Source organism: Bombyx mandarina, chromosome 11 (assembly GCF_030267445.1).
Source record: "Bombyx mandarina strain Sakado chromosome 11, ASM3026744v2".
NCBI classification, from domain to species: Eukaryota; Metazoa; Arthropoda; class Insecta; order Lepidoptera; family Bombycidae; genus Bombyx; species Bombyx mandarina.
Window position 1 is genome coordinate 2,608,419 of NC_143218.1, and position 26,334 is coordinate 2,634,752.

The following is a 26,334-nucleotide window of genomic DNA, read 5'->3' on the forward strand; positions in this document are numbered from 1 at the left end:
TGGCAGCATTTACGTTGTAGATGTCTATGGGCTCCGGTAACCGCTTAACACCAGGTGGGCCGCGAGCTCGTCTACCAAACTAAACAATTAAAACATAAAATATTTTAAAGCCTGAGTAAGGTTTACGACATTATCATTAAGTGGCAGTTGACTAATATTGGATTTAACGCTAAACTCCCCACAGTTCTCTTTTTTGTCCAATTTACCAGTAGATTCAAGGGGGTGCTCAGGTGTTATAATTATAATATTAATATTACCGAACGTGTAGGTAAGCTCACAGGCCTCAGCCTAGTCGCCTTTGATAACATCTAAATACAACTTTTTTTATTGGTGGTACGACGTCTTGTGAGTCCGCACGGTTAAGTACAATCACGCTGCCTATTTCTGCCGTGAAGCAATAGCGCGTTTCGGTTTCAAAGCGGGTGGCGGTATTTACATCGTTGATAACTATGGGCTCCGGTAACCCGGTTAATACAAGTTTGACCGTGAACTCTTCCAGCCATCGAAGCAAAAAAAAGGTACCAATCTCGAAGCGCTTATATCAAATTCGTCGTTGATGCTTTTTTTTTAGGGACAACCGATCTAGTTGCCCGTGGACCACTCCGATTGTTCCAGAAGAGTTGGACGACCACGGGCGCGGTCTGGAGGGATATTGATATTACATCTACGTGCAATGTAAGCGTAGTCTGGATAGAGCCACGGCATGACCTAGGTCATCGGGGCGCCGGGACCACTAGAAAATCGATTCGCAGCCTGACCTCGGACAAACCGGCGAGGTCAAAGTCATTTAACTGCAGACAGTTATAGAAAACACATTGCCCGATATATTTTCTGAAGTCCATCAGTGCTGCTGTGGCTTTTAAAACAAATCTTTCGCTATGACACACTGAGTTTCTCGCCGGATCTTCAAAGTGGGTTGCGATTTTCCGATCCGGTGGTAGATTCTGCGAACTGTAACTATACTGAGACCTTAGAACTCACATCTCAAGGTGGGTGGCGGCATTTACGTCGTAGATGTCTATGGGCTCCGGTAAACCACTTAACACCGGGTGAGCCGTGAGCTCGTCCATCCATCCATGCAATAAATAAAAAATACATTTTAATTGACGAAAACAGAAATCGGTATCCTGTCCGATAAGTTTAGTTCTTGAAGAGGTCCCCAAAAATTCTACGAAGCACTGCTCTTGTTAGGGCTAGTGTTAGCAAAATCTCTCAAGTTGAGCTCACCTATCTACCTATCGTAGGTGGAATAGCCCGCTAGGCTACCAGCGAATCGATAGGGACACACATTTCGTATAATTAAAACATTCAGCCGCAGATTTCCGAGTAGTTATCGAGCGAGTGCAAGTCTTAGCTTATATAATTATTACGCAGGCGATCTGGGTGAACCTAAGTGCCTGTGTTTTAATAACTAAGATTCTGGAAGTGTGTAGTCATATAAAAACACTAAGCTCACTATTTCGATCGCATTAGATTTTGGGAGAAAGGGGAATCCCCGTGCTTCGTTCCCATATCGCAATATCATCATTATTAAAGGCAAAAACATGGTTTTTATGGAATCGTATCTCCAGGTATTAAAATTTATTCTAAATGTAATTTAATGTTTTTTTAAAGCAGATTGACGAGAAAGCTCTATACCTCTGACTATTGAGTTTACCATAAGAATGACCTTTAAATCAATCACCTTAAAGCCTAAACTCCAAAGCACTATTTACTGTAAACTTAATATTTATTAATTACGATCTTATTATGATGAAATTAGAGACTAAGTTTAATAACCAATTTTGTAAGATTTGTCCCTTAAAAGATTACTACTGTCTCATTTAAACCGTACTTAATTTACTTGTAACTTGACTGTTAGTTGAGGTGTAGAAAAGCAAAGTATTAAAACATATTTGTGTTGGATAATTAAAGGATAATATAACCAATACATTTTACAGTATTTTTCATGTTTTCAAGTTTTTTGTTGCATATTATTAAATTATTCATCATTAGTTTTATTACCTACTGCAATATTTACTTTTGAATGTGTATTATTTTATGGCTATATCAGCATTTAAAGTGGATTTCATGATCTCTGCACTGAACTAAGCTGAATAATGTTAGCTATTGTTCTACATCTTGCTACATCTATATTCTTATTTACACTTATCTAATAAGCTCGTAACAATACAGTCAAAAAAAATTATTTTACTATATAATACTGTGTAAAAGGAAATAAACTCCCAACAAATACTTAATTAAGTCATTTATTTAACACATTGACTGCCGTGTAGGTCACTGGTGCCCTACGCGGCGCACTGAAGTCACTATGTCGATTTCTGTTACTAAGGTGTCTGGATTGCCTAACTTTGTCTTCCTTTGTTTGTTATTGTATGTTTCAGTCTTTTAGGTCACTTAGAAATAGATTCATTCAATAATAAATAGATTCAATCTTCGGATTCGTCTTTCCCAGAGTTTATTAGATATCCTGGGGTCTTAGAAAGAAAATCAAAGGTAGAAATGTACATAATTACTTCAGTGCACCTAAATGGCAGTCCACGTGTTAAGTAAAATAATAATAATAAATAAATAATAATAAATGAATAATAATAAATGAATAATAATAAATAAATAATAATAAATAAATAAATATTTACTAACAGTCACGCCACGTTAACTGGTCCCGTGATAAGTTCGTAAAGAACTTGTGTTACAGGTACCAGATAACGGAAATAAATATAAGATTTTTATTATACACATACACATATTTTAATATACATCCATAACCCTGGAAAAGACATTTATATTTATGATACAAATATCTTCCCTTGGTGGGATTCGAACTCGCGACCCGCTTGTGTAGTGACCATGTCACTTACCACTACACCAGACGGCCGTTAAAATAAAGGTAAAGTATCTTAAAAACCTAACTGAACCTACCTATGAATATTGTCACTTCATTCATGCAAGTTTGAAATGAAAATTTAGGTAGAGACTCAATTTGTTTCCAAAGATATTCATTTTCTATTCTATTCGTTTTTCGGCAATGTTTTTTGACACAAATGAAACAGAGATTCCAATTGATAACTTATAAGTTAACATTAACATTAACATTAACATTAAGTATACATTAACTTGCACTCATAATAAAAACTATCAAGTTTTTTTCAGTAGCTTTCACAGTACTCTACGGTTGCATATGTACGGTTGCATATTATTAAGGGCACATATTTCCCTGAATGTATATTGTATTTCACAATATGGAAGGTCCTATGTTACTGCCATCCGTGTTGGAAAATGAATGAGATCCAAAAACATAAAATATTTTTAACGACATGCATGTCACTAAGCAACCCTACTCGTTGATAAATGTAACTGCCCTAGAAGACCTTCCCTTTACGAAGTTCTACCGGACATTATCCCCAGACCGACGAATTTCAAATCTTTGTTGAGCCTTGTACATACAACTTTTGTAAATATTTTATGTGAATATGTTCACCAGAATAACATTAAACTATAAGTTGTTTGTCCTTAATAATCTTCTAACAATCTGTTCTGTAACATATATATATATATATATATGTATATATACATATATATATATATGTATATGTATATATACATATATATATATATGTATATGTATATATACATATATTATATGTATATGTATATATACATATATTGTTTGTCCTGTTTTAGGTAAGTAATTCAACAGGTGATTATTGTAAAATAATAATAATTAAAATTGAAGTGACCTTGTGCAATCACGAAGCCCACCTAACAAAAAAGAATCCAAACCACACCAAAAGACATCTGAGCATAACCAAAACCACAGACTCTATAAAACTTGACTTTGGCGAAATCAAAAAGGACCGCCATTACAAAAGAAAATGAAATAAATGTACTGAATTTGCAGATTAGTTAACTGTGTAAAAGCAATCTTGTGTAAAACCATATATATCTTATTGACGTTCACCTCAAATAGAGCTGCAGCTCTACTCAGGTCCAGACAAGGATTCTTTTAATGGCTTGATTGTAAATAGTCAACATCGTTCATGGTGTCAGCAGTGCCAGGTTTAAAGTCAAGTCAATGCCTACTGCTGATGACTCTGCAAACCATTTTTGAAGAAAGACCTGTGAGAGCTCTTGATTTTACTGAACGCCCATCCGAGACTATCGTAAGGCTTACAATATATTGTCAATGTATGGAAATCAGGAATATGGAATTTGTATCACTTCTCTGTGACTCCTGCTACTATTAGGATGATAATTATAGGTGTTTTGTATAACCTGGTTATTTCTGAATTAAGCGGCTGATATTTACTTAATTTTTCTGTCTTTTGTCCAATTTTTTTCAAATAATAAATTAAATTTTTATTTTATAAAAGTCATTTGTTAGTTTTAGCATTCCTAATTTTACCTTCTGTACTATTTTCTATTTGATTCTATCCAAAGTGATCATTTTAAATGGTAAATTGCAAATTAAATTGTATGCAGGCTTTTGCTGCAATTCAGATTTAAGCAATCAATACATTTTATGAGTGTGCAATACCTGGTGTGTGTATGTATAAAAATACACTGTATATTTTGTTAGGTTTTTCTTTTACCATTTTCGGGAAATTCAAATAGAATAGAAATGAGCCGATTTTAATAGAATAGGAAAATCTATGTAATGTGTTGTATTGATTGTCGCAATAACATAAATTAGCGAATGCCTGAGGTCAATGACTTTGAATAAGAGGCGAAGAGGAGTCAGCTACTATACATTGTGTGATCTATGGAAGTGGAATAGGCAGCCATGTTGGACTCACAGCTATTTCGTAGAGGGAGGGGAAGTCCTGCTGAGGCTCGTCTGCAAGACCGGCGAGGAGCCCGAGCTCGGCACTAAGGTCTGCAAGCTCCGCGCCTATGCGGTCCGCGCGATCGGCATCACCCAACTCGTCTTTCAAGATGTCACCTATCTCATCAGACACTGCCGCTACAGCAGATGCCACTTCGTCCGTGGGCACACCCTCCTTGCCATTGCCTTCGCCGCCGCCGGCAAACAGCTCCGATTCCTCGGCAATACCAGTCCCGTTGCGCCCTAAGCATTTCTCCACAGAAAACATCATTCACGGTCAAATAAACACAAATTACACGATAAACGAAACATCTAAAGTCACTGTTCTTCGTTTCTAATCACTTGTTTGAAAAGAAATCTTTAAACCGGAGACAAAAAACCATTTTATATCTACACCGATTTATTCCGAAGTTTTTGACAATACCAATATGGCGACGGTATTTTTAGGAATTTGTGACCAGTTGCAGCCGGATAACGTAACATTATTTCTTATAGCAACATTACATGCTGTATTGAAATGTATTAAAACAGGCTATAATCAATAAAATATGTGTTTCCAACTATCTATTAAATGGAATTAGTTTTGAAGAAGCAATTTGGGTAAACCAAACTAAAACCAAGTGTTAAAGTTAAAATGAAAGTTAAACTGAAGCTCAGCCGATTTTTTATAACAAAAAAATGTTTTGATCAAATTACATTTTCAAAATTATAATTAAATGACATAGACTTGAACGAAATAGTTAGTTAAATGAGTATTTTCGTAATGCAGGTTGATATGACTTTTAAAATACTATCACGAAAAGTATCGAGAGGAATTTGCAGGAGCGCGAGAAGCAAAGTACAGTGATTTTTTTTTGTACATTTGAAATTTCAACCGGTTTAAACGTATAATAAGGGTAGTTTATTAAATGTTTAACATCTGTCAATGTGTACAAATGTGAGAAAATTAAACGAAGCCTTTGGACATAATTTCTAGGGATTTATCAAAAAGTCCACTCAAAAGTATCAGTAAATAACCATCATTTTATACTGAAACTATACTTCATCATATCAACTCGTTTCGTTTAATTGCATCCCAATTGATTAATGTCTTAAATTAGTTAATTTTTTTCAATTTGACTCCATATCATCTATACTTTTATACTTCTATACTAACATTAATACTAATATTATAAAGAGAAAAGATTTGTTTGTTTGTTTGTATTGAATAGGCTCCGAAACTAGGGAACCGATTTGAAAAATTCTTTCACTGTTTGGAAGCTACACTATTCCCGAGCAACATAGGCTACAATCTTTTTTGAAAAAAATTAGGGATCCTTACTAAAACTCTAATAATGTAACCCTAGGTGTAAAAAAGTACCTAAAATATTCATTACATCGCGTGCCCTGCGAAAACTATTGATGATAGAATAAAATAATGTACTACAACTTTGTAGAACACATTATTATTTACAAGAAGTGTCGCGACAACATTTGTCTAACTATTATAGTTGTGCTGCAATAAGTGTTCTTTTATTTAAAAAAATAAAACAACGTCAAATATCGCTGAAATTTTTGTTAAAGACCCGGGCGGAGCCGGAGCGGGCCGCTAGTTTTTCATAAAACAGAATATACAACACAGTGTATGGTATGTTATCTTATTTTATTTTATATTGGCGGTCCTTTTTGATTTCACCAAAGTCAAGTTTTGTTATCTTATCTTGCCAATGTGATAGCTTTCCAACTGGATATTTGGAAAAATGTAATTTGACTGTAATTTCTACTACCTACTGTCAAAATTGACATTTCTAAATCAACTGACATTGAAGTTTGACGGAGGGTAAAATTTGAAATGTGTGGATTCTGCGCGTAACACACCGGAATCATTTTATCGAAATTTCATTATAATTTTAGTATAAAAAACTATAATGCAGGTAAAATGCTGCATTACGAGTCACGTTAGAGGTTTCCGTTTTAATACGGACCAGAAATACAAGTGACTTAATTTAATTAACTCGTAATTTTTAACGTTTTGATGTCACTTTACGAAAGTAAAACTTTAGCTTTTACTTTATATAGTGTTTAACGTTATAATGGCTGTACAGAACAAAGTTTTATACGCTTTCCGGGGATGGATAGCGTTCGTCGCGTTCATGGATTTGGGGACGGCCGGTCGATCGTATATCGAAGGAAGATCATTTCTCAATAACAATGGAGAGACTGAGCACTTAGACGGTAACACACTGTTTATTTATTGGTCATATATTCAGTTTACATTTATCACACTAATTACATTAAACAGATCTGTAAACTTTGGCATTATTTTTAATTAAGACTTGTTACTTGACTTATAATATGTTGCTCTGTAAAAACAAAGAAAAATCATTTAAAATCTATTTATTTTCATAGGAAGTCGTTCGCAATTCTATATAGAATTTGATTTTCTTACTTCATATTTCTTCATCTCTGTCACTGGTGTTTTATTGACATTCTACATTATTTTGTACTACTTCTCGACACAGCTCAACCATAGGAAAAGTTATATTAAAAGGAGTCCACCTTCTTATAGAATAGAATAAATATATTGTACACAACACAACACATATTTATAATATCATGCAATAAAAATTCAACTGTAAATTATATAGAATTCTGTAATTAGGCAGCGGCTTGGCTCTGCCCCTGGCATTGCTGAAGTCCATGGGCGATGGTAACCACTGACCATCAGGTGGGCCGTATGCTCGTCAGCCTACAAGGGCAATAAAAAAAAAAAAGTTAAACTATTTATTTAAACTATAACATTTAAGGTCTTTTTTTCTATTATTTATTTTTATTCAATAAAAGGATAGTAATCAAAATTAGATTATAGTAAATACTACAGAAAATATTATTTTTCAATATTGAGTAGTGGACCCACCAAATGATGTGCATGGGACATTGTGATTCAGCCTGTCTCAATGCATACACCTAGAGCTATATCTAGTTGTCATAAAATTCCTATACATTGTGAATATTCTAGAATACTAGATAACACAGTTCAACAGTTCAATCATGTTCATTTCCAGGTGACTTCACGATATCGAGAATATTAGGAATGTATTCAGTTCTAAAAGCTCTAGCGCTGATACATTGCACCTTATACATACATTACAGACCGTAAGTGAATAAATAATTTTATTTGATTTATTTGAATTGAGAAAGCCCTATACTATACCAACCTATCAAAGAGAGCACTGACCTGGAAAGTTTCTGGCAAAAGGAAGAGAAGCCGCCCCAGAACAACTTGGCGTCGCTCGGTGGAGCAGGAGCTAGGGGTCTTGGGCATGCCGCGGGAGGAGCTAGAACAGACTGCCCAAGACCGATATAAATGGAAAAAATTGATTCGAGCCCTACACCCCAGCAGAGGGTAATAGGAAAGAATGATGATGATGATGATGATTTGAAATGTAATGCAACTCTATAACCCTCTTATCAAAACAATTCTTGCAACATGCATTTTTCTTTCTCTACTTATTTTTTCTCCTTTTTTATGAAACCATTTATCCCTTATTGAGTAATGAAGTTGATAACTTTTGTAAATTACTCTTTAATTAGATCCAACAAGGTACAAATTTGCGCAAAAGAACTGCCAGTTTGCTTAATGTATACATAGACACAAATGTTTGAACAGTTGTATTTTGGTTGTTATTTTTGTAGTTTGATGGATAAGCTCACTGTACCCTTGTATATAGGTTATATATTATATATGTTGGAGTATTTCCACTTTCGGGTAGCGACATAGTAAGCGGGCGGTCTTCGTAAGTCAATAAAACCAGAAATGAACTCAGAGCGTATATCACGCAGGAGCGTTCCGTCCGACACGGCGACTCGCTCGCTTCTGAGCTCGAGAGACAACAACGGAGCGTTTTTATAACAAGGTATCGTGGTGGGACGATGTTGTTTACGATTCTTATCTTGGACGTGTTGTTTTCGATGAATGCTTGCACCTGTTGTTTGTCGTCCCATCTTTATTAGTCATGAACTAATGGTTTATAAAAAAAACACGCGCCGACATATATTATATCCGGAATATCCGGGAGTGGACCGGTATTGCCTCCGTCGAACAGCTGTTCCGGCTGGCTGCTGACAGAAAGGAATACAGGAAGCTAACGGCCAACCTTCAGGATTGAAGAGGCACTGGAAGAAGAAGAATATAGCCCTTAGATATCATATAGGTGGTTCACGCGACATTTATCTTTGTAATTACAGGTCCATTTTATTTGGTATATGCATCAACAGTTCAATGTTTTTAATTGAACTTCAAAAAACTTTTTTTTATATTTTTTCCAAATTTTAAACTTGGAAATGGTTTTCTGGTAAATTTGCAAAAATGTCGTTTAAAACAAATAGCCTTTCGCCTCTCGATATTATAAATTTTCCACTCATGCTCATGGTGATTCATTGTGAATTTGTCACTCCTCCTGATGGGTGAAACTGATTTTATTTGTGTCACAGCTGTTCTAGACTTTAAGCCATACGCTACCAGGGTCGCCTATGGACTATTTGTGTATACAAGCGAGCGAAATGTGCAGATCTCATAACTGTGTAATGCCTTCCTCAATCAGAATCAATAAGTAAAACAACATACTAGCTCTCAATAATATACAATTTTATTTTTTCAGTGTCGTCTCAATGGGTTACTGGTCGTTGATTCTAACGATAATATTGTATTTCACTGAAGCATTTTACTTTAGATCAACGAATCTAAATTTCTATGTGGTGTTTCCGTGCGTTTTGAACAGTAAGTTGTATCTTTTTATACATACTCAGTATAGTGTGGTAAAAACACATTGAGATTTTGATCTTATGTCTAACTGGTGGTAGGACATCTTGTGAGTCCACATGGGTAGGTACTACAGCCCTGCCTCTTTCTGACGTGAAGCAGTAATGCGTTTCGGCTTGAAGAGTGGGGCAGTCGTTGTAATTTATACTGAGACCTTAGAATATCTCAAGGTGGGTGCCGCATTTATGTTGTAGATGTCTATGGGCTCCAGTAACCACTTACCACCAGATGGGCTGTGGGCTCGCCCACCCATCTAAGCAATAAAAAAATTAGGTTCTTTTTTCCGTCCCGTCATCAAAGGTGTCGTTAGTATTATCGTCTGTCTTCGTTTTCGGAAGCGGTCTCCTGACACCCAGTATAGCAGAGTAAAAAGAAATTCATACACCAATGAAGTCAATATTTTCATTTTCCAGTTATCACACTTCTGGGTCTCGTGTACTTGCCGAACAAGCTGAGACTGTTCGGAACTGTACCCGGCACATCGGGCATGGACAGGGAGGTCGAAGACGAAAACGTTCAAATATTAAGACAAATGGGCAATTTCCGACGCAGAAAAACTGGCAACGCTAAGAACAAACACGTCTAGATTCGCGTGCACTGGCAACACTGAGTCGAAGAGATCTGTCTTACACTTATTCTTTGTTTTGTAAGTAGTCAATCAAAATTTAGTACACTGGAAGCTAACATCTGTTTTGCCCTGGATGTGTTAAGATGTTGGTGACGGACAAACATTCATGAAATATAGATGTGTGCTTATCGAGACGAGGTTTGTAAATTGTCATTAGCTAATATGGCCAAAGGTTTACCAATGTTCTACAGTGGCTGGAAATACAGATTAGTCAGATAATGGAAGATGAAAAATTAACAGAGAATACAGTCTTATTATAGTAGGATCCCAAGGTCCCCCCAAAATAGTCAGTTATTTATTGCTTCTACATGAGCAAAGGAGCCCTGACTCATCTGAGGTTGAGTGGTCAATAAACATGACCCATGACTTATTCAAGGGAGGCTTGTGGAGAGCACTTAACGGTAGGCAGCGGCTTGGCAGTGCCCCTGGCATTGCCGAAGTCCATGGGCGACTGTAACCACTCATGATCAGGTGTGCCGTATACAAAGGCAAAAAAATACTGCCTACAAGGGCAAAAAAAAACACCATCCGGCTTGTGATCTAAGCCAAAGCCTCTCAATTGTATTAGACAATGTTTCTCCCACCCTTTAATTCGGAAAGCTCGACTGCTTTGCGGCAGAAATAGGTAGTACAGTGCCAACTATTCGTTTACGTATTGCCTTTTTTGTTCTGGAGGCCAATGTTCTAAGAGGTCCCCATGCTGCGGCAAGCGCGCCTTATATTTGGGACTGCTATGATGGTAGAGGCCACCCACTAATGACCCCCCGCATTTTAGCTCCAAACAAAGTCATTAAAGATAGGAGGGGTAATCCCAATTAACACTGCAAATAGACATGCAGTTTTTGCCAACACAGCATTATACCTTTGTGAGGATTTGGTGTTAGGTGCATCTCTATGCAATTACCATCTTGTGTAAAGCAGTTGAAACTAAGTCAGTAAGATAAGTTTGCATGGCTTGTGGATTCTCAGCCCTGTTAGGTTTAGATTTATTGATTGAACTTATCAATAATATTTATTGATAACCAAAAAATATAAACGGACCATAAAATGTACCATATCAAGATTAATAACGATTTTTGTTTATAATAAATGAATAAAAGTTATGAATACACTGTTTTTTTTTAAAGATAATATTTTTTATTAAATATAAAGAAACACTTTATGAAGCATAAAGGATAATTAAGTACAAATTCAAAATGGATGGTCTTCAAGGAATGTTGTCATTTATAATAATAACATTGCCGTATATATAGTGGGGTGTAAAGAGATCCCCGTGCCGACTATAAAAAATAGAATACAATATTCATTTACTAAACTATACAGAAATGTTTGTAATTTTAGAGAGTTCATATTATTATAATTGACGAATCTCTAATGCAGTGGTTTCCGAGAGGTCATTGACCCCAGATGACGGCTGAGTCGTTCCCGCGAGGTCATTGACCTCGGATGTCAGCTGGTTAACATTTTTTACTTAGTGCCAGCTGTATCTGGTACTTTCAGTTCTACTTGGCTTACTTATTGCTGTGATGAACTCAATACGTCCCATTCTATTTTTTTAACAATCAAAGTATCAGTGGATCTCAACATACTATTTTAAATGGTGACATAATAATAGTAACCCGAAACAGGCTGTCAGATGAATTGTGCAATAACACTTTTATTGACAAAGACCAGTGGTTCTCAACCTTCTTTACTCTGCGATGGGCTAACATAATCTTTACACTTTCGCGACACCCTTACTTACATGCAACATTTATGATAATTAAAGTGAAGGTAGGTACTAGGTACATTTATTAACTTATGCATCGTAGATATGTTGAACATAGTTGTACAGTTAACATCTAGTAAACATTTGTATATACAAAAAAATTGCATATACAAATGTTTCCCAGATAAAAATATTGAGTTTGTAAATCTCGGAACACTTAATAGGGGTTTACGACACGGTGGTTGAGAACCGCTGGCACAAAGCTTAAAACGGAATTCAATGGTCTCCATTCTGCATAAGCCGATATCGAGTTTAATTCTAATTATGTATATAGATGCATATTATCTAGAGGTGAAACTATTAGGTTTGAGCAACATTTATCTTTATAATTAAAGATCCGTTTTATTCGGTATCAGCATCAACAGTTCGATGTTTTTAATTGAACTTCAATTAAGTTTACTCCATTCAAATAGCTGAAGTAGGTAGTTTTTTTTGTCATATTTTTTTCCAAATTTTAAACTTTAAATAGCTCTCCTGTTAAGTTGTAAAAATTTCGCTCAAACCAAATATCCTTTCACTCTTCGATATACATAATATGTATAATCCTCATAATCTATATATATAAAAATGAATTGCTGTTCGTTAGTCTCGCTACTCGAGAACGGCTGGACCGATTTGGCTAAATTTGGTCTTGAATTATTTGTGGAAGTCCAGAGAAGGTTTAAAAGGTAGTGAAAATATAAAAATGCTCGGAATTAAATAAAAATAACAATTCTGTTTTCCTTTTGATGTGGCCCCCGTCGGACGGATTCCTTTTGTTTGTTTTGAGTTTATTTTATACAAAAGTTTAAGTATTTTATTTATCGATTGAAGCACTACGAAGTCTACCGGGTCAGCTAGTTATATATATATAAAAAATATCGTTAATAATAGTCCGGTACTGGGGCACAGGCGATTTTAACGAAATCTTCGTAGCGCACCGTAGCACTGTTGGAAACATTCGCTTCGCGGAAAATGTTGTCTACCTGCAAATTCAAACAAAGGCCGGCTGAACCTGTATCGAACAAAGCTATAGCTTTATATAATTTCCTTTGTTTTTCTCTATAAAACGTCCGTGTTCTCTTAAAAGAAAAGATAATGTATTTGCGCATGTATTTTCACTTTAAACTCGAGTACCGATAACCCGATTGACATGAAACTTTGTATGAGTGCACGTCGCATCATTGGAACACCAACTTCATGGTTTTTAGGTGAAGCGAAGCGCACCGGATTCCAGCTTTTGCTATTTATAAAGGCTTGTCGAGAGTACTTACATGGCATTATTTACGTCCATGGGCGACGGTAACCAGTCACCATCAGGCTGTATGCTCATCTGCCTACAAGAGCAATATAAGAAAACCTAGAACTGTAGAGTATTCTAAACGTTTGAGGTCGTCGTGGCCTAAAGGATAAGACGTCCGGTGCATTCGTGTGCAGCGATGCACCGATGTTCGAATCCCGCAGGCGGGTACCAAATTTTCTATTGAAATACGTACTTAACAAATGTTCACGATTGACTTCCACGGTGAAGGAATAACATAATGTGTAATAAAAATCAAACCCGCAAAATTATAATTTGCATAAACACTGGTGGTAGGACCTCTTGGGAGTCCGCACGGGTAGGTACCACCGCCCTGCCTATTTCTGCCGTGAAGCAGTAATGCGTTTCGGTTTGAAGGGTGGGGCAGCCGTTGTAACTATACTTGAGACTTTAAAACTTATATCTCAAGGTGAGTGGCGCATTTACGTTGTAGATGTCTATGGGCTCCAGTAACGCCTCAAGACCAGGTGGGCTTTGAGCTCGTCCACTCATCTAAGCAATACAAAAAAAAAAATAAAAAAAAAACGTAAAAGCATTTTAATTAAATCTTGGATGGTAATACTGTTATCTTACTTCTCTGGCTGAGAGCCCTTCTCCCCATTTCTGCAGAAGCGTCCGCAGTTGCTTAGCCGATATCACTCCGGTCTTGTTCGGATCTCCGGCCTTAAACGCGTTTACTACCTATAAAAAAAATCACGAAACTCTTTTTTTTTTCTTTATTGCCCTATTAGGCAGACGACCGTATGGCCAGGGACAGAGCCAAGCCGATGCCTAAAGTTAAGTACTTCTCCATAAGCCTCGTTTGAAGAAGGACATGTCATAGCGCTCGGGAGACACCGTGGAGGGGAGCTCATTTCACAGCCAGATGGTACGTGGCAAATAAGATGTCTGGAAATGCACTGCGTGGCGGGCGGTGCTATGGTAAAAACGATATGATGGGATCATCTCAAACAATTCCACAGAGCACTCCCCATACTTCTGTACTTTGTCATATTAATTTCGCGTACTTTTACACATTGTGTCAATTGTGTTCTTATAAAATAAAATAAATTTATTAAATGTGTTTTAATTGTAAAAACATTCTTTTTTTTTAAATTATATTTGTATATATATTAGATTTCTACATAACGCGTTATAGGGGTCATACAAGCGCATTATGCTGGAATATTCCTACAACGCGTTTCCTGTAACACGGAACCAATCTACCGTGTTATATGGGGTGATTACTGTATTTTTAATATTTGTGTGAAATATATAAGACTTGACGGATTACCTCTGACGGAAGATTTTCGGCACGAGAATGTATGTGCATCACTTCAAGGAAATCCGCGAATGACATCTTCCCCCCTTTGCCCTTCAAATAACCTGTTGTTCATTAATAAATGTATAGTTTGATTCTATGTTTGTGTTCGTTTCGGCCACCATTATTATAAGCCTAATTCAGAGATGGAATAAATTATTTATTTATTTATTCTTTATTTGTACACACAGTTAATATAATACAGTAATTGCGATAAGATATAAAAAATGGCGAGCTTAACTCAACAATTGAGTTATCTACCAGCTAACAATTCTTAAGGAAGGAAAGCTTTACATGAGTGGGTAGATGAGTACAATCTAATCAATTTACTTATTTATACAATACACAATAACAATAAAAATAATAAAAATAAACACTAATACATAATATGAGTCGACTATTATCAAAGCCGGCAATGTGACTTTTGGACAATTATTGGTAAATCAGAAAAACGAATTATTGACTTTGTATTCCATTGGCAGTCACAAAACTCTTCTGAACGACATCTTAGATAAATAACAGGTTAAGTATTAACCTTTTTTAATGCAGGTTTTGAACTGTATTTTTGAAGGAGACGATTATATTCATATCAATCTGTATTGACACATCAATAACATTTTTTTGTCCAAATGCACAGACTGCCACCTCTGATAATAGACAACTCATATATCAGACTATATACATACACAATTACCCACATAAATAACATAAACATATACATACACGTACATATATAATGAAATACATAAAATATAATTATAATCTGTCTGTCTTGTTATTACCTAATAATTTAATTAATTTAAATATCCTTTACATATGTACCTACTAAATTATGTATACAGAAATTGCTCTGAACATAGAGAGATTGCTAAATAAATAAATTTATGATAACTTTTAGATACTTCATCTTCAGTTCGTACTATGATCATCAATGGAGTCTTATTTACTAAAATATTGTAATTGTCCACATATACACAATAATTTACCAGTAATAGAAAACTTACCGGCCAACTCCTGGATTGTGGGACTCATGCCTAATGACCTCATGATGACGGTCAACTCGTCCAGGGAGGTGATTTGTCCAGACCGAGCAAACAAGTAGAAACATTCACGGAATTCTGAAATTATCTTCATATTATTCCTAATCAAACTTTTTTTTCTGTATATATTACTGATAGTACTCTGTATAGGTACTGCTGAGGTTGATTGGGGTCAGGAGTCATGACTTACCAGTCTTCACAACTTTGGACACTGAGGGAATACCTAGAGAAACTCAAATGGGGCTTTTAGATCTCATTCACTACGTAAACAGAATTTTATAACATTGAGGTAATTTTCTGTTTCTATGATTTAGTTTGGATGTGCAATAAAAGGTGACTACGTGTACCAGAGGGGAACGAACGGTAACATTCTCCGAGTATCTAAGGTGTGTTGTGAAACTGCACATACGGGCATTACCATCCTAACTATATCTGTCTTAAAGCTGATATAAGTGAGATATCAACCTCAGGTTCTGGGTGGGTTTTGGCAATCGCATTGTAATTCGTTTGGACTCTGGTAAATATCAGTAGCCAACCCAAACAATGTCATTCCGTCAATTCGTTTTCCAGATTAATCTTATTAAACATTTTCTTATCATCTTTTATCAATGAGATTCATTAACTATTTCTTTTGACAAATATGACTATTACGCTATTATTTCGTGTTGAACATTTAATCAAATCCAATATGCAAAGTTCCGTTAATTGTCCTACATATAATTTTTTAGTTTTTGTTAAAAACTTCATGCTGTACGATGTATGAAAACTGGATAACGACATTACTTAACTTCATATAAATCATTTGTAATGCGCATCAATACCTATTATCTTTTAATTATTACGAAAATTAAAGTGAACGGCGTGGCTAATGAAAATAATTTACCATCTATATCTTGTTCCTTGAAATAACGCGCCTGTAACAAAATCTGTTATGTTTTAAAATGTTAATTAATAATGAACTTATGGACATTAATTTAGTTTTTATTACATACCATTTTGATAAGTGGTGCTAAAGTATTTTGATTGGAAACGAAAAGATTTCTAGAAAGACGATTGTATTGTTATCAAAATAAAGTGCAATATTTTTATTTGCTAACTAATTAGGCAAAGGAAACACAGCCCATGTATTTGAGATTCTATTGTATTATTTAAAAGAACTCATACCTACAAAAAGTACAATCTAGCAATGAAATAATTTTTATTTTGACATAAGAATTAAAAAAAAAAGAGAAGGAATCACATAAATAAGATTAACAGATATAATCTTTCAGCACAATTATTATTGTAGAAATCGACAGAAACTTTTATAATCTCAAGATTCAAGAAGCCTTGTTCAATGGTTTGTTTCTTTTCTTTACATAAGCACGTCGACAGATATTAAATGCTCAAATTAAATTGACTAAGACAATTTCAATTAACTTTATAGATTAAATTGAAAAAAAATAGATGTTTTATTTATTAAAACGTTTTTATTTGTATTTCAAAACGTGAAGTTTGTTGACCTTTAATGCATATCACGCTTACTACTTATTAAGTATATGATTCGTTTTATAGTTCGTATTGCTTTGGGTATACTAATAATTGTTTTACAAAATTAATTGACACGTTATTGCATTAACTCAGTGAAACTTGTCTTTTCCCTTAAATTTTTTTTTGTCGTGTTTCAAAAACCTACTTTATTAGGTATCAAATTAAGAAATGAAAAAAACGTTTTAATTGAATATTTTTTTCCCAAATGAACGCTGTATTATCAACAATATAGCAAAAATATATATAATTGCATTTGTCTGTTTGGGCATGAAGACTTTGTACAAAACGGAACATAACGTCTTAACGTCTTTGCAACCGAAAAAATTTACTAATTTAATTTAAAATCAATATGGACGTCCAATCACCTGACAGCTGTGAAGGACCATTCGAACTATTTTTCCATAGTGTAATAAACTAAAACATAAGTAAATTATTACATAAAAGCTTCAATAACGTTCATAGTGTAATCAGTGAAGGTTTCTGTGATAACATCATGAACATTTTATTATTTATCGAGTGAGTAAACCTTTTTTTTGTAGAAGTGTTTTGCAAAGGTTTCTATTGTGTTAAAATAAATTTCTTCAAAACCTTCAAAAATCTATAGTATATCTTATTTTATTCAGTTTCTCTTTTAAGACAATTGACCAATGCTAAATGAGAAGCATAATACATAGTTAACTGTCGATTATCTGGATTTTTGTTGGAATCCACAATTATCCACAAATTTAGTTTTTTTTAAATAACTAATTTAACTATCTAATCTTAATTTATAAAGAAAATTGATACTATAATATTACTTTTGCATTCCGACATTTGCAGCAAACTTGTAGCTACATAATACCAACCTCTTAAATCTTTTTTTGTTCAAAATTCTTTCACTTATTTATTAAATTATGTAATAAAAGACAATAGGATTAGATTGTAAACTGCCTCGGAATCATTTAAATAGAGTACACATAGATTATCAATATAAAAGAAATCTAACCACAAAAAATATTTTTATCTAAATAGTATGATTCAAATAGATTAAATTATCATATAGACAATCTTAACAATTCTTAAATGCTCACGAATAATTCCTACAATGAAACAGAGAAGTACATAGTTATTGACAACAAGTGTTTTGTTATCAATTTCTCCATTATATGTAATGTTTAAAACTAAAATTTCCTATAAATTAAATAAAAGTTTTACGTTATAAATTATTTTTATTATGAGTATTAAATACTGGGCAGTTGGTATCAGCATATATTTACTTTGGGGCAGAAATAGACACTATTGCAATATCGACCTTTTGGCATTCCTGATACTATGTGCCGGCAGTAGAAATACTCATTAATAGACCTGAAGTTATCTAACTTGGTAATATGATCTCTGAAGGATTACATGATGAACTGAATATTAGCACAATAAGACACTGAGGATGAAGTCTGGCTAACAAGAAACCTGTACCGTCATCTGTATTTTTTGTGGCCCAGACAGGTGGAGGAGTTCACGATCCACTGTATGTTAAATGGTTACTCGAGCTCATAGTCATGAAAAACGTACATGCTGCCAACCCTGAGACATGAGTTTTAAGTTTCTCTTTAAGGGATTTAATGACCTGGTAACTAAGACCTTTAGGTCATAGTTTTAAGTTTCTGTTTTGTAGAGGACAAGAGCAGAGTTGGGACAGTGTATTGTTTTGTTTTTCAGGTACTCTTTGCCAGATCTATTTGATTGAAAAAAAAAACACAATGGAAGTACCAATCGAACACAACCACAACACTATTGTTCACTTCATGATAACATAGTCGAGATCGACTCTAAATTTTTTAAGAAAAACAAATAAAAACCGTTAGTTTTGAAGTTCTAGTATCCATATAAAAACTGTTAAATCAATAATTCCAATTTAAATTTTAATATTTTATTTGTATTAGATACAAATTAAAAAGTTTATTTATTTGACAAAATAAAAATTTATTTAAAAAATAGTTACCAAAGACGTTTGTATTATTAAAATTAATCGACAAGATAAGTTAATGTTGCTAAGCTTATGGGAAAAAGTAGAAAAGACAAAAGGAAAATCCAAGATGGCCGCCACCATGGTTGAAACTCCACCCCCTCAATTGATTACAACTATAGAGTGGAGCATGATGGATAAAAGCAAATTTTTCCCATTATATACCATGAGCAGTTTTACAGGTAATATATAAATAAGTTTCTAAGTAAACTTAGGTTAAAACTTACCACTTTTCTGTGGTAGGAGACGGAGGTGACTAAAATGAATTTAATAACTATACTTGAGACCTTAGAACTTATATCTCAAGGTGGGTGGCGAATTTACGTCGTAGATGTTTATGGGCTTCAGTGACCACTTAACACCAGGTGGGCTGTGAGCTCGTCCACCCATCTAAGCAATAAAAAAAATTTATTAAGGATTTATCATTAATCAAATCAAATTGTCGATTCCAGTTCGTTGCGCCCTATATCCGCTTACATTGATAAAGACACAAATACAAGTGCAAAGGAGGAGAGAGGCTTATAAAGGCGTCACAGATGCTTTCACAAAGATATACGCCAGCGAAGGTGTGTCTGGCCTCTACAGAGGTTTCTGGCTGTCTAGTGTAAGTAACAGTTATAACTATTTGTGATATAGTTTGGACTGTGTGTAATGTTAGAGGAAATCTGAAAGTGGCACCTGTGACAGAGAAGTTGAGATGGTATGGACATGTGATGAGACGAAATGACAGTCAACTTAACTATAAAAGTGGAAGAGGTAGACTGAAGATAAAATGGATGGATTTCATTAAAGACAATATGTTTAAGAAGGGAGTGAGCGAAGAAATGGTATAAGATAGAGTAGTATGGAAGAAGAAAACATGTTGCGCCGACCTCAGGTGACTGGGAGAAGGGCAGGAGAATGATGATGATCTAGTTTGGACTATGGCTGCTGGTGCACCTTTGTGACTAGCGACTACCAGCTTCGCGTCTATTTTATCTGATTTTATCGATGGTTTTTTTTTTCTTTTGTAAGAAGCTTTAGTGTTGTTAAGAATGTATGAAAGTGGGGAAGAGCAAATGCTTTTTGAAAAGACTTGGATGTTGAGTGTGAGGGAGGATATGCCATGAAAAAAAATGTCTTAATGGATAAAGAGGGTACGCCGACCCTCCATGGTGGGATAAGGGTTAGAAAAATAATAATAACGAAAATGTTAACTGCAAATATCAATCAACGAATCTCTATGTCTTGAGGCGTACGGTCGAATTTTGATCGTTCGTAAAAAACTACCCGCATATTCGTTTCGTATATTCTCTAAACAGTTTTCTCCAACAGTTTCAGATAATTTCTGGCGTCTTCTATATATCTACGTACGAAGGAGTGAGATTTGAATTAGGAAAATATGACATTAGCCCAAAATGGAAGGTAGGTAATTATAAATTTTGTATTTTTTTAAGGAATTTTATGACCTGGTAACTAAGACCTTTACGTAAAATCTTATTTTAATTTTAATGATAACGAAATGAGATGAGATGAGATATTATGGGATGAAATACAATCTCGGTAAAATAGTGGTCATTTACTGAGACTTTTTCAGTGGACTTTTTGGATGAGAAGTTATGCTCGGCAGCTTTGTTTCATTTTCCCACATTTGTGCACTTTCACAGATACTAAACAGTTAATAATAAACCACTATTATTACACATAGACAAAATAAACACTTCGGAACGCGAATAGTATAGTTGTGCGAATTGTTTTATTTTGTTAATTTAATCTTCCATAAGTTTTAAATATGTAAGTTGTTATTACATAAGTTGTTAAATATGTATTAAAGTTAAAGCGTTTAAGACGAAAGTTCGAGAACTGTTTCTCAGAGAGTTAGCAGAGTCATCTAATTGATAATATTTGTTTATATAATTATGTTTTTATATGTATATATTTATGTATATGTATTTATTTAAGTACGAGTATTTGTATCTATAAATATTATGTATGTTATATATACACATATGTTTAAGTAATATCACCTTCACACTACACCTACCAAGGTTCATCTCTGCACTCCTCTAAGGTAGACTGTTAGAGAATGCCTATGGCATTAAGTCCGCCTTTATACTTTCTAGTATATGAAGTTATAAATAAATAAATAAAGTTAATAAAGTTGGTTTACGGGTAAATGAAACGAACCCGCTCGAGGTGGTTTCTCGGGAACCTCCAAAGAGTCCACCGATAAAGAATCAGTAAATAACTACCATCATATTTAATGAGACTATATTTCATACCATATTTTTATTTTTATTGCCGTTGTAGACAGACCAGCATGCGGCCCACCTGATCGTGACTGGTTACTGTCGCCCATGGACTTCAGCAATTCCAGGGGCAGAACCAAGCCGCTGCCTACAAATCCCATCTCATCTCGTTTCATTTGATTACATTGACATTTGATCAAAGTCTCAAATCAATCAGCTTCATCTCTATTTCACTTCATCCTCCTGCTCGCATCGTGTTCCTCAGTGCGGAGTGTCGTTATCTTGACAGATAATTTTTGTTTGACTATGTTCCACCAGTCGTTCCTGTCCTCCGCCCAGTGAATAGCGATATTGATGCTGGAGTCTAAAATCGTCTAATTTGATAGGACCAGCGCTTTATATGACAGAATACATTACTAGAATACTTGGGATTCGGAGGAATTGTAACCAGAGCAAAAAATATATATAGACCAGTGAGAGGATATTTGGCTTGAGACTTTTTTTTATCGCTTAGATGGGTGGACGAGCTCACAGCCCATCTGGTGTCAAGTGGTTACTGGAGCCCATAGACATCTACGACGTAAATGCGCCACCCACCTTGAGATATAAGTTCCAAGATCTCAAGTATAGTTACAACGGCTGCCCCACCATTCAAACCGAAACGCATTACTGCTTCACGGCAGAAATAGGCAGGGCGATGGTACCCACCCGCGCGGACTCACAAGAGGTCTTACCACCAGTAATTACGCAAATTATAATTTCCGTCACATCACTCCGGATTCCGCACGCTTTACAGTCGTTCATCGGCGGCGGATGCGCTTCCATCGTCGGGCAGACGATAATAGTGCCGTTTGACGTGCTGAGCCAGCACCTGATGGTGCTAGGCCTGGTGAAGGGCAGGACCGGCGGCGTGAGCACCGTGAGTATACGCTGATCGAGCCTCAGGGTCATGGACATGACATGGATTGTGCAGTATTTATTTATTTATTTGGGAAACAAACAGTACAATACAAACATATAATAATTTAAAGAATATAGCTAAAACAATAACCAGATATGTTTCCACAATCAAAATCACATATAAGTAGAAAGTGAACAGAGAAGAGAAATTTAGAAATTTAAATTACAAAAAACTAAAGCAAAGCACAATACGCACATTTTTATTTTGTACATCAACTTACACTATAATACTCATCGGACTAAATCACCTTATAAATATTTTAAAATAACTTTTTTATATGCCACAAGCTACAAGCAAAAGATGTCAGCATTAGATAACTTAGCATCATGCAACCTACAAGATCTACGGACAAAAGAATTACAAGTATATGACAGTTGCTCGACAGAAGTTGGCTTATTTTTTAAATGTATGTGATGGAGTGACTGGTTCCGTGGTGTTTTTAAAACGATGAGCGACTAATGATGACTCTGTATTCGTTATTGTCATTGACATTCATAGTAACAATAATTAAATCTCAATTTTCCAATGAATTGCATTTATTACATATCAAGTGTACGACGATAACAAGAGAGCTCCGCTCCGTTCGACTGCTCGAGCCGGAATGCTTCGTGTGACAGTAGTCACTCGTATTTACAGTACATTGACAGTATAAGTAGTTTGTTCATTAATTTTCCTGAATATGGTCTTTAAACAACTGTTGACATGCGTTGGACTTATAATAGTTATCCAACAATATTAATATGGAGGAAACAGTTAACTTTAACTAATCATAGGTAACTGAATAGTAATGTTGTGCCGATATACTGAGTGTTAGGAGACCGCTTTTTTTTTTTCTTTTCCGAAAACGAAGTCGGACGATAATACTTTGATGATGGAGCTATTTAGGTAAATGTTGTAAATAAGTATTTTTGACATCGCGCAAGTCTGCGCCGCGCCCGGGCGTTCGTTGACCCGAGCATCAGCTGTTTTTGATTTTGTGTTTCATTGCTGGTTTTTTTTTTTAGTAAAGTAATATATTTTTTAATGAAACCATCGGTTCATTTAGCTGTACTAACATGATGGAGCGTACTTAATGCTAAAAAAACGTTTTAAAAATATGTTTTTTTTTTAAATCAGGATAGATTTTTCCCGCCCCATCATCAGAGGTATCATTAGTCCTATTAGTCCTATCGTCTGTCTTCGTTTTCGGAAGCGGTCTCCTTACACTCACACTCTGTATATACATATATATGTATATTTTTTTATTGCCTTTGTAGGCAGACGAACGAGCATATGGCCCACCTGATGGTAAGTGGTCACCGTCGCTCATGGACGTCAGCAATGCCAGGGGCAGAGCAAAGCCGCTGCCTATCATAAGCTAACCATATATATTTATTTCAGACGATAAATCCCCTGGGCATAGATTTAGATAAGCGCAGATCGAAAGCGGCCTTAGCCCGGGAGGTGGCGGTCAGGGTGTACCGGCAGCACGGGCCGCTGGGCTACTACCGGGGGTACACGGCGTCCCTGGCGGCCTACGTGCCCAACTCCGCGCTGTGGTGGGCTCTGTACACGGCGTACCAGGGTGAGCAGGTTACGGGCATACCGACGAACACGCGATATTTATCTTTGTAATTAAAGGTCCATTTTATTTGGAACTAGCTGACCCGGCAGACTTCGTAGTGCCTCAATCGATAAATAAAAGACCTAAACTTTTGTATAAAATAAACTTAAAACAAACAAAAGGAATCCATCGGACGGGGGACAGACACATCAAAGGGAAAACAAAATTATTATTTTTATTTATTTCCGAGCATTTTCATATTTATCTACCTGTTAAACCTTCCTTGGACTTCCACGAATAATTCAAGGCCAAAATTAGCCAAATCGGTCCAGCCGTTCTCGAGTTTTAGCGAGACTAACGAACAGCAATTCATTTTTATATATATAGATAAAGATAAACTTCAATTAAGTTTACACCCCATTCGAATAGCTGAGGGAGTTTTTTTTTGTTATGATATTTCATTCCAAAATTTAAACTTTAGCTCTCCGGTAAAGTTGCAAAAATGTCGCTTAAACCAAACAAGCCTTTCACCCCCGCATATGAATTCCATGAATTTTTCAGATGAACTTTTGAAGATATCTCCCGTATGGGTGTCGCATCTGCTGATACAATGCGTGGCCGGCACTCTTGGAGGCTTCACCACAACGATACTGACCAATCCCCTGGACATTGTGAGGGCGAGATTGCAGGTACGCTTATTTTTTATTAAGATTAAGATTCGCCGAATCAGTAGGTGAGTTCACGGGGGTCAAACCTGATGACGATCTTCTTATTAAAGTGCCGGAATATCTAGTAGACTCTGGGAGAGACAAATCCGAACAATACTGAGAATGAATCTATTTTCAAGAGACTTTAAAGACTAAAACTTACATTAACAAACAAAAGAAGGCAATGTTAGACAATCCAGGCGCCTTAGTAACAGAAATCGACATAATGACAATACTTCAGTGCGCCGCGTAGGGCACCGGTGACCTACACAGTAGTTAAATGGTTAACCTTAGTCCTAATTATTACTAAATAAGCAAATAATATGTAGACAAATAGACCAGAAAATGTTACTTTCTGTTTTCGTCTGTTGGCAATGAAAAGTGTGCTTAGTGTGAGTTTCTTAACGTTCCCGATAGCGTAAAAGTTAACTCAAATTTGTATGCAGTTGGAAAGTTTGCCTACGTTTACCGCTAGGGGCGCTGTTCCGACTCCATACTTGAGTTAAGTCTTACGCCATCGAGAAATAAAAAAAAACTCGCCCTAAGCACACAATGTTTAATTCGGTGACGAAGTCAACGACCTTGTGTTACGTTGCAACTACCCTCCGGTTAGAACGCGGGTTAATGAACTTTAGTGCGACAAGTCTTTTGACGGCGTCTATGTGACTTGTGAAGCACAGACAATATCCAATCGGAGACCCGTATCTATATATTTATGTGACGGAATGTTTGAACGTAATTTACGTCGATTTCGAGACGTCCAATTGAGTTGACGAGTCGCGCCCGTGCGTCAAGGATCGATGACGTCATTAACATGTTAGTCGGTATAAAAGAGAACATTTGAGTCGACTATTATCAAAGCCGGCAATCTGACTTTTGGACAATGATTGGTAAATCAGAAAAACGAATTATTGACTTTGTATTCCATCGGCAGTCACAAAACTCTTCGGAACGACATCTTAGATAAATAACAGGTTAACTATTAACCTTTATTTAATGCAGGTTTTGAACCGTATTCTTTGAAGGAGACGATTATATTCAAATCAATCTGTATTGACATATCAATACAATTTTTTTGTCCAAATGCACAGATTGCCACCTTTGATAATAGACGACTCATTTACAAGCCGCTATCGTTTCTATTGCGATGCAGTCACGTCTTCCGTTCTGAGAGGGACTTGTTCCACATACGACATCGCCGCCACCAGACCTATACTGTACAGTAGAGACAGTAACTGTACTGAGACCTTAGAACTTATATTTTTAAGGTGGGTGGCGTATTTGCGTTGTAAATGTCTATGGGCTCCAGTAACCACTTAACACCAGGTGGGCTGTGAGTTCGTCGACCCAACTAAGCAATAAAAATAAAATAAAAAAACATACGGCATGACCGCCATCAGACCTTCCATGACCTCAAACATTTCCAGGTGGAAGGCGTCGGCACGATGAAGCAGGTGTTCAAGCAGCTCTGGGCGGAGGAAGGTCTGTTCGGGCTATACGCTAAGGGTCTGTCCGCAAGGCTGGTGCAGTCGGCGTGTTTCTCATTCAGCATCATCCTCGGATACGAGAGCATCAAGCGGATGGCCATTAGCGACGAGTACAGGCCGAGAGTGCGTTGGTAGTCATTAAAGAAATGAGAAAAAAAACTCGTGTTTTATTTTTGGTGCTGATTTAAATCCGCCTTACCTGTTTTTTGCATAG

General features: G+C 35.8%; 4 protein-coding genes across 6 annotated transcripts in view; 2 read left to right on the forward strand and 2 right to left on the reverse strand.

The window, feature by feature from the left end:
* The window catches only part of LOC114245538 (uncharacterized), a 54,340-nt gene extending 49,085 nt beyond the window's left edge, over window positions 1-5,255 (reverse strand). For both annotated transcript variants that reach the window (XM_089731359.1, XM_089731358.1), the window contains exon 1: window positions 4,797-5,255. In XM_089731359.1, the coding sequence (XP_089587485.1) occupies window positions 4,797-5,096 (300 nt within the window). In that variant the 5' untranslated portion in view covers window positions 5,097-5,255. The remainder of the gene's footprint in view (window positions 1-4,796) is intronic.
* The window catches only part of LOC114245968 (calmodulin-like protein 4), a 122,370-nt gene extending 105,520 nt beyond the window's left edge, over window positions 1-16,850 (reverse strand). Inside the window, exons 1-6 of one of the 2 annotated variants that reach the window (XM_089731382.1) lie at window positions 16,655-16,850; window positions 16,546-16,576; window positions 15,627-15,740; window positions 14,596-14,687; window positions 13,896-14,003; window positions 12,866-12,987 (exon numbers count right to left, since the gene is read on the reverse strand). In XM_089731382.1, coding sequence (XP_089587508.1) covers window positions 12,886-12,987; window positions 13,896-14,003; window positions 14,596-14,687; window positions 15,627-15,740; window positions 16,546-16,576; window positions 16,655-16,657 — 450 coding nt within the window. In that variant the 5' untranslated portion in view covers window positions 16,658-16,850 and the 3' untranslated portion in view covers window positions 12,866-12,885. Of the gene's footprint in view, window positions 1-11,368; window positions 12,988-13,895; window positions 14,004-14,595; window positions 14,688-15,626; window positions 15,741-16,545; window positions 16,577-16,654 lie in introns of those variants that run through there. The other variant, XM_028178315.2, reaches the window with a different exon arrangement.
* LOC114245957 (uncharacterized) lies at window positions 6,604-11,358 on the forward strand. Its single transcript, XM_028178295.2, has 4 exons — window positions 6,604-7,039; window positions 7,870-7,960; window positions 9,466-9,584; window positions 10,040-11,358. The coding sequence occupies exons 1-4, from the start codon at window positions 6,898-6,900 to the stop codon at window positions 10,210-10,212; spliced, it is 525 nt and encodes a 174-aa protein (XP_028034096.2). The 5' UTR covers window positions 6,604-6,897; the 3' UTR covers window positions 10,213-11,358.
* A 677-nt stretch (window positions 16,851-17,527) lies between the features above and the next one.
* Window positions 17,528-26,293, forward strand: LOC114246950 (solute carrier family 25 member 44). The gene is made up of 8 exons (XM_028179719.2): window positions 17,528-17,708; window positions 18,888-19,376; window positions 19,647-19,798; window positions 20,509-20,598; window positions 22,219-22,341; window positions 23,764-23,947; window positions 24,488-24,615; window positions 26,061-26,293. Exons 2-8 carry the CDS (start codon window positions 19,214-19,216, stop codon window positions 26,253-26,255), a joined length of 1,035 nt encoding a protein of 344 aa, XP_028035520.2. The 5' UTR covers window positions 17,528-17,708; window positions 18,888-19,213; the 3' UTR covers window positions 26,256-26,293.
* The last annotated feature ends 41 nt before the right edge of the window (window positions 26,294-26,334 follow it).

Excerpts from the sequence above, each read along its gene's own strand:
- LOC114246950 (XM_028179719.2), top strand. The coding sequence starts at position 19,214 with ATGTTGCTAAGCTTATGGGAAAAAGTAGAAAAGACAAAAGGAAAATCC. Across the intron at positions 19,377-19,646 it reads TACCATGAGCAGTTTTACAG|TTCGTTGCGCCCTATATCCG; the intron begins GTAATATATAAA and ends TGTCGATTCCAG. Across the intron at positions 19,799-20,508 it reads GAGGTTTCTGGCTGTCTAGT|TTTCAGATAATTTCTGGCGT; the intron begins GTAAGTAACAGT and ends TTTCTCCAACAG.
- LOC114245957 (XM_028178295.2), top strand. The coding sequence starts at position 6,898 with ATGGCTGTACAGAACAAAGTTTTATACGCTTTCCGGGGATGGATAGCG. Across the intron at positions 7,040-7,869 it reads AGAGACTGAGCACTTAGACG|GTGACTTCACGATATCGAGA; the intron begins GTAACACACTGT and ends GTTCATTTCCAG. Across the intron at positions 7,961-9,465 it reads TTATACATACATTACAGACC|TGTCGTCTCAATGGGTTACT; the intron begins GTAAGTGAATAA and ends TTATTTTTTCAG.